General features: G+C 47.9%; 1 protein-coding gene across 1 annotated transcript in view; it reads right to left on the bottom strand.

Annotated features, from left to right (window-relative positions):
* LOC118081219 (uncharacterized) overlaps nt 1–7,448 on the bottom strand; it is a 34,810-nt gene extending 27,362 nt beyond the window's left edge. The window contains exons 1-5 of the mRNA XM_035107558.3: nt 7,236–7,448; nt 5,168–6,136; nt 3,977–4,106; nt 1,908–2,901; nt 1,135–1,147 (exon numbers count right to left, since the gene is read on the bottom strand). Of these exons, the coding sequence (XP_034963449.2) occupies nt 1,135–1,147; nt 1,908–2,901; nt 3,977–4,106; nt 5,168–5,890 (1,860 nt within the window). The 5' untranslated portion in view covers nt 5,891–6,136; nt 7,236–7,448. The remainder of the gene's footprint in view (nt 1–1,134; nt 1,148–1,907; nt 2,902–3,976; nt 4,107–5,167; nt 6,137–7,235) is intronic.
* Between the last annotated feature and the right edge of the window lie 987 nt (nt 7,449–8,435).

An 8,435-nucleotide genomic window follows, 5' to 3' on the forward strand; every position in this document is an offset into this window, starting at 1 on the left:
TACTGTACAGAGGATTTCAAAAATTTCAAGCACAGAACTTCAACTTTTTAAACATGACAGGACCATCTTTTACGTACCCAGAGCTGTGGAGGGTCTCTCTGGGGATGGCATGAACGCTGTTCAACTGGTAGAAGGCGCTGTAGAGTAGGCAGGAACGGTCCAGGCTGCCTAGCAGTTAAAACCTTAAAAAAAGGCACTGAGAAAGCAGACACAATGCATCCTGGGTATTGATGGTTTTGTGATTTAAAACAAGCCCAAAAAACCGGGGGGGGGCACCGGGGGGGGAGGGGAAAAATTCGTCTTGCGAAGCACGGCCATAGAAAAATTCGTCTTGCGAGTCACCATAAAAACCACAAGACGCTTTCGTCTTGCGAACTTTTCGTTGTGTGAGGCATTCGTCTTGCGAGGTATATCACTTGATTGTAAAGACAAAACCTCTAAGCAGTTTACAAGAAATATTAAACGGATCAGTTAAAAGCAGTTAAAAACAAGTAATTAGAAACATTAAAAAAATTTTAAATAAGCAGTAAATTGGAGAGAAGTTAAAACACTCCAATGTCTACATGTCTGGACAAAATGCTTTTCAACATGTGCCAAAAAGAATGTGGCGAAGGTACCTGCCTGGTTCAGAGGGCCCAATCCCACAAGCATCCTGTTCTCGCAGGAGCTAAAGGGATGCTTGTGAGAAACTTGCAAGCAGGAACTAGGCACAAAAGTCCTTTCCTCTCCTCTGCTTTCCACCAACCAGTATTCAGATGCATACACAGGCAGGCCTCGTTTTGCAAGGGGGTTACGTTCTGGATGCTTGCACGCATAAACCTATTCTGCCCTGTCGCCGTCCTCCCCCCCCCCCCTGTGACAATTTATGACCTTTGGGTGGGTTTGGTGCCATACACTCCTGCGAAATCAGACGCCGCTAAATCGATTGCCGCCTGAAATGCCTCTGAAATCTGACCAAGCACAGGTTCACGCACGCCATTCATATTCACAAGGAATTTTAAAACATTACAATTTTAATATTTGTAAATGAAGCATTTGATGGCTAAAATATACAACACCAAGAGAAGTACCGTATTTTTCGCTCCATAAGGTGCACCGGGGGAAAAACAAGAAAAAAAATATTTCGCCTCAAACCTGGTGGTGGCAGCTGCAAAAGAGAAGAAAGCAGCTTTTGGGCTGCACATTCCCCCTCCGCAGCCGTAGCCGCCAGCGGCAAAGGGGCGGGGGGGGGACGTTCCTCCTTCCTCCCCCACCCCTTTGCCGCTGGCTTTAAAGCCAGCTGGGGAGGAGGGGAGGACGCTATGGTCTGTCACTTCTCCCCAGCTGGCTTTAAAGCAAGCGGGGGTAGAATCGCCCTGACGCTGTGCGCAAAACTAGCGGTTCTCCCCCCGCTTACTTTAAAGCCAGCTGGGGAGAAGGGACGGACCATAGCATCTGGGCAGCTCCCCCCTTCCGGGCCGCTAGATCCCACCCCCCTGCCTCTCGCCGTGTTCAGTGAGAGGCGGGGGGGGGGCGCGGAGATGCTGCTGGCTTGTTTTCCCAAACAGAGCGAGGAGGGAAGAGCAAGCAGCATCTCCTCCGCTGCCCGCCGCTTCTCGCTGAACATGGGGGAGAGGGAGGAGATGCTGCTGGCTCCTCCCCACCGCCTCTGTTCGCAAAAGCAGGCTTGTTTTTGCGAACAGAGGCAGCGGGGAAGAGCCAGCAGCATCTCCTCCTCCTCCGCCCCCCCCCCCCCGGCTTCTCGCTGCTTGCTTGACAGGGAGCCTTTGCCCCATAAGATGCACTGGCATTTCCCCTTCGCTTTTAGGAGGGAAAAAGCGTGTCTTATGGAGCGGAAAATACAGTACGTTGTGCAAGCGGTAGGCAGTGATTGGCTGTCACCCATGACTTCTAGTTCACAGTCTTACAAACTGTTCTTGAAGTCCTCTCCACAAACCGAGCATTGAAGTGGGTTCTCTCTGTGCTTCTGCACATGGGCAAGCAGTTCGGCACTGACTCCAAAGTTTTCCCCGCAGACAAAACACGCCAACGGCTCCTCTGCTGTGTGGGTCTTCTCGTGTTCAACGAGCTCCGAGTTTTGTGTGAAGCCTTTCCCACAGTAGCAGCAGAAGGCTGTGTGGCCACTCTCGCGGGACAGAAACTGTGAGTTCCAATGGCAGATCATCCCGCAATGCGAACATTTATATGGCTTATGCGGCGTGTCGTCTTGGTGAATTTGCCGATGAGCTTTGAGCTCCCACCAGTTTGTGTAGGCTTCCGGGCAAAAGCAGCATTTATAAGGTTTCTCGCCTCTGTGGACTTGCTGGTGTTTGAGGAGGAACGACTTGGACATGTAGCTTTTCTCACACTCTGTGCAGGAAAAACGTTCTCTCCCACGGGTTTTTACTTGAGGGATCCAGTCAAAGTTTTTCCCGCAGTGGGAACATTTATGCGCAGTCTGGCCGGTCTGGATTGTCTCTCTTTTTCCACAGTGGGTGCATGTATACAGTTTCTCACCTACGTGGCTTCTCTCATGTATCAAAAGGTCTGAGCTGCTGCTGAAGCTCCGGCCGCATTGCCAACACTTGTATGGCGTCTCCTCTGTGGGAATACCCCCATCCGTACTCCCGTGAGCCTTTTGACCACAGATTTCCCCACCCGTGTCACATTCCATGTCTTTCTCTTTGTGCTGCTGGGCGGCATCTTTACAAACACATAGTTTGATAAAAAGTGGCTGTGCTGCCTTCTCCGTGTCATTTCTCTTCTGTCTCTCTGCCCTATGCTGGTTCTTATCAGCTTCTCCCTGGCACAGGAAATCCTTCTTTTGGCCTGCCTTCAAGGTTGTCTTCTTCTGCTCTGTTTGTTCAGGACTTTCTCGCAAGCGCTTCTGCCCCTTGCTTTCACTCGGTCGCCCATCCCTTGCTGGAAGAAAGAAGAGAATCAGGGTAGGAAGCAGACACAGCTCCAACCAGGGATTTTTTTTCAGCCGGAACACATTGGAATTTGGTTCTGGCTCTTCTCAGGTGGGCGCCATTGCCATTCAAAGAGAACACAGAAGCATTCATGGTGAGTTCCGGCACCTCTTTTTCTAGAAAAAATAGCACTGGCTCCAGCTTTGCTCTTTGTGAAGAAGTGCTTCCCCTTTTGTCTATCATAAATCTTCTACCACTTGTGATACAAAGTATTATGAGAAAGTGGACTTCTTTTTTGTCCCTATTCCCTTTCTCCATTCCATGCCTAAATGTAGACAGCTCTACTATGTTCCCCCCACTAAAATAAATAGCCTCCAAAACTTAAAAGCCATTTGAAAACAAAACAGTTTTAAAAAATAATAAAACAGTAAGATTGCAGTAAAAACAATTAAAATGCTCAGAAAATTAAAACCAGCAATAAACTAAAAACACATCAGCATTCTAATATCTTGCTAGGGTTGTCTATAAAAAATGTTTTTCGCAGGAGTCGAAAAGGGTATGCCTGCCTAATGTCAACAGGCAGGGAGTTCCAGTGTGTAGGTGTCACCACAATAAGAGATCAATTTCTAACAAATGCAGAACCTTTTATTCTAGAGGAGTTGATCATTTTTGAAGTTCCTTTCTGCACATTTTCCAGTTCTAAATCTATCTATCTGTGTGTTTCTAAATTGCACTTATAGGTACTGAATTTTTTTGAATTACAAATGCAATTTAAAAAATGGACCTGTTGGCCAAATAGGGAAGCTCAGCACCCACCCCTGGTCTAGACTGACAAGCTTCCCCTTCCGTGCTCCTGCCCCATTTGCAAAAATGATTAATCTGCCCCATAAATGAGCAGGACCACTACTTAGCAGGCAATGGCCAGTTGTGTGGACAGTTTTAAGAATCATGCATTTCTAAAATGGCCCCCAAACCCACAGAGCTTGAAGGTGACCTGGGAAGACGAGCCTTCCATTTTAGGTGGGGGAAAGCAACAAAACTGGAGTCCCTGAGGTATTCAAAGGACAGACCCCAGAGGAACTCACCCAATAAACTCACTCTCTCCTCGTCCCCCTGCTTGGGCCGTGTAGAAAGCTGCATCTTCACCATGCCTGGCAGAGCCTGTTCTGCCTTGTGGGGATTTACAAGCTCCTTTTCTGACATCCCTATGATCTGCTGGTGGGGAAGATGCAGGGGAGAAGCGTCAGTTCAAAACCAAGTCACAGTGCAGGCAAAATGTGTGTTTAGGGGTCGGCAATAAATGTTACTTATTACAAGGACTTGATATTATCACAATCTATCACAAGAATGGAAGGACATAATATGAGCCCCCTAGTCTCCCAGAACACAAAGGGGAATGAAGAGGGTGGAGCAAAGGGAGACAAGAGGAAGGAGTCTCAGGTTCCTCCCAACTGCCTCATTGGCTCAAGATCTACTGGGAAGAGTTGCTGTGATCACTAGGCCTGAGCTGCTTTGTTTCTTTGAATAAATAGTGGATTTCATGGACACTTTGTGAGTTACTGCTGACTTGCTCCTGACTCCTGCCTTGACACTGGCTTTGTCAAGGTGGCTGGGTGCCCAATTGGGGCTTTGTGCTTACGAACATTGTTGTAAGTCGCTTTGGGTTGCATTGGCAAAAAGAAGAAGACTGATAATAAGAAGTAGTAATAGTAATAGTAGTAGTAGCAACTCAAGACCCAAGAGTGCTTCAAGGGCACAATTTTTGAAACCCAATTCAGGCATGCTTGCAATGCCTGCAGTACACAGAAGAAGAAGAAGAAGAAGAAGAAGAAGAAGAAGAAGAAGAAGAAGAAGAAGAGTTGTTTGAATTTGATATCCCGCTTTATCACTACCCAAAGGAGTCTCAAAGCAGCTAACATTCTCCTTTCCCTTCCTCCCCCACAACAAACACTCTGTGAGGTGAGTGGGGCTGAGCGACTTCAAAGAAGTGTGACTAGCCCAAGGTCACTCAGCATCTGAATGTGGAGGAGCAGAGACACGAACCCGGTTCACCAGATTACGAGTCTACCGCTCTTAACCACTACACCACACTGGCTTCTCCCCATTGAGTTCTGGGAACTTTAGTTTACCCCTCACAGAGCTACTACACACAGCACCCTTAAAAAAACTACACTACACTTCCCAGGTTACTTTGGAGGAAGCCATATGATCCATAAGTGCATCAAATGTATGCTGTGGATGTGACCAAGGACACAACTTTGGAAACATTGTCTCACCTGCCCTTTCCAGCTGTTGACTTCCTTCTGACTCAGAAGGAATTCCTCTGCCAGGGTCACTGCCCAGGCACAGCTCCCTGGGTTACGTTCTCTCACCCAGCTCTGCATCTCCAGTGGCAGGACAGCCAGGAACTGCTCCAGGGTCACCAGCTCCAGGATCTGCTCCTTGGTGTGTGTCTCTGGCTTCAGCCACTGATGGCAACTCGCCTGGAGCTGCCTGCAAAGCTTGTAAGGCCCATCGTCCTCTTGGTAGCAGAGCTCACGAAAACACCGGCGCTGCCTCTCCATCTCGGCACCATCCCCAGATGGAGTTCTTGCCTCCTCCTTCCCACTGGGAGTGGCATTCAGATTGGTCTCATGGTCCTCTTGGGCTTCCCCAGCAAGACGTGGTTGGATTTGGGAAGCACACAATGCTCTGGGCCAGCTGTAGTCACCTGTCACTCCCTCAGAAGTAACCTCCAATATTTTGGGACTGTCCCAATCCCTTGTCTCAGGTACTTGTGGGTTTCCCTCTCCAGAATGGGAATCCTGTAGCATCTTCAAAAACTCCTGCAACTGGGCGTCCCAGTTCCTTGACGGCTCATCGTTTGGCTCCTGTTTCACGTTTTGTTGGGCTTCCCCAAGGAGAACTTCCTTGAGCCTCCCAGTTTTCGGACAAATTGATCCTTGCTCTCCAAATTCAGGGCTCCAGCTCTGCTCCTCCATTTTGATTTCGGGTTCCATGACCAGCTTTAGCACCAGCCGCAGCCTCTTCTTCCCCCAGGGACTGGCCTTGTTCTGCCTCTTCTTTGCTCTCTCTTTCACTATCAACCCTTTAGGGATGTCTCAGCACTCTTGCTAATACCTTGTCCTTCAGCTAAAGATATTCATTCAACTGGACTCTTCAAGTGAGACTGCAAAACATCTGGATCTTTCAACAACCAGCAGAAACTGACTGTCCTTGAAGCTAATACAACCAAACTTCACCTACTGAGGGGGAAGCAGAGTGAAAAATAAGAGAGAAAATCTATAGGACTGAAGACTAAAACCCCTCAGAATCTCTGAATACCCCATATTAATTGGGTCTGCTATATCCATACCTCCAAAAAATCTATTTTAATTCCTAAGGAGCCCACAGACATACAAAAATACTCAATGCACATGTATTTAATTCCCCTCCTGTGCTCACAAGCCAAGGTGATGTAAACAGCCAGGGTAGCTTGCTGCAGCCTCTAAAACAGGCATGTCAAACCTGCGGCCCTCCAGATGTTTTGGACTACAATTCCCATCTTCCCCAACCACTGGTCCTGCTAGCTAGGGATCATGGGAGTTGTAGGCCAAAACATCTGGAGGGCCGCAGGTTTGACATGCCTGCTCTAAAACACTTTAAAACAATCCCAGAGTCCCCTAGAAAAAGGGTTGGATTGTGAAGACCCTGTCGGAATTGGAGGGGAATGTGGGCATGTGTCTCTTAATAACTCTCAGTTCCCTTAACAAATTGCACTCCCCAGGATTTTAGGGGGGGGGGCAGTGACTGCTGAAAGTGGTATGAGACTGCTTTAAATGTATAGTGCAGATAAGGCCATACATAAGGTTGGGAGTGGGTGAGGGATCTCAGCAGCCCAGAAGCAGGGCTGGCCTAAGAGATTTTGCTGCCTATAGCAGGGTGGAAAATAGCACCCTGCACTTGGAAAGTCTAACTGTGCAATGGGAGGGTACCCCTGAGGGTCATCTAGTCCAACCCCCTGCAACGCAGGAAGATGCAGGTGCCCCATATGGGGACTTGAACCCAAACCTCGACGTTATCAGCACCATGCTCTAACCAACGGAGCTATCCAGCAACAAAAGGCACAACACCCAAACCTAGCCATTCAAAACCAGTTCCCCAATTCATTCTGCTTAATGGGAGGACCAGCTTGCAACTTTTAACAGCAGTTGACCCAAGCGATGGGGATGCCTCCGTTGCCCTGGTCCTCTTGTCTTAAGAGACCTCCCCAAGCTCAGAATAAGGAACAATTTAAAAATTAAATTAAATTAAAACATAAGCGGACCTGGGCAGACTCTCCGCTTCTTCCCACCTTTCACTCACCTGCTCTCTCATTTCCCTCGCAGAGAAACTGCAGCCAGCTACGTCATTCTCAGGTGCCTGTCAAGAGAGGGAGGTGGGAACCTGAAAGCAGCGTCTCCCTTCCTTCCGCCCGCCTCTGCGCCTCATCTTCCTTTGACATATGCTTGGGCCGCTCTAGGATTCGGAGCTCTGTTGCTTTAACCCCTTCGTAGCTTGTGACCCTTAGCTGCTGTCACAGAACTTGCCCTGAGAAAGAGATGGGCTGGAAGTCTCATAACTGACTGTCGATGGTGCAAAGCGATGCCTGCATTTCCCCCCCAAAAAAATTAGAATGGAAGTTTATTTTAGAAATCAAAGTAGACATAAAACCATAAAATAAAAAATATACAAAAGGTTGAAATCAGAAATCAGATAACTAGTGTGGAAACGTGTTCTTAGTTGCCCAACATGTTCCCTCTGCACTACACTGCTGTAGTAATAATAGTAATAATTTTATTATTTATAATCCACCCATCAGGCTGGGTTTCCCCAGCCACTCTGAGCGGCGTACAACATATATTAAACATAGTAAAATATCAAACATTAAAAACTTCCTGATACAGGGCTGCCTTCAGATGTCTTCTAAAAGTTGTATAGTTCTTTATCTCCTTGACATCTGAAGGGAGGGTGTTCCACAGGGCGGGGGTGCCACTACCGATAAGGCTCTCTGCCTCCTTCACTGTAACTTCGCTTCTCACAGTGAGGGAACCAGTAGAAGACCCTTGGAAAAGGACCTGTGTCTGGGCTGAATGATGGGGGTGTAGACGCTCCTTCAGGCAGGGACAAGGCTATTTAGGGCTTTAAAGTTCAGCGCCAGCACTTTGAATTGTGCTCTCAGAAATGCACTAGAAGCCACTGAAGATCTTTTAGGACAGGTGTTATATATCGCCCCAGCGGCTGCTCCCAGTCACCAGTCTAGCTGTCACATTCTGGATTAGTTGTAGTTCCGACATAGAGCGCATTGCAGTAGTCCAAGCAGGAGATAACCAGAGCATGCATACTCTGGCTTGTCATCTCTCCAGCTCGGGCAACAAACCCCCAGGGAAAGTTAGACTGAGGGGGAATTGTAGAGCTGGAAGATGGATTTTATTTAAACAGAGCCTGTCTCTCCACAATGCTTAAGTTTATTTCTTTTAAACATTATTTACACATTGCCTTCTTGGGTCAGTGCACATCTCTCCC

This window comes from Zootoca vivipara, chromosome 2 (genome assembly GCF_965207765.1).
Source record: "Zootoca vivipara chromosome 2, rZooViv2.hap1.1, whole genome shotgun sequence".
Lineage (NCBI taxonomy): Eukaryota > Metazoa > Chordata > Lepidosauria > Squamata > Lacertidae > Zootoca > Zootoca vivipara.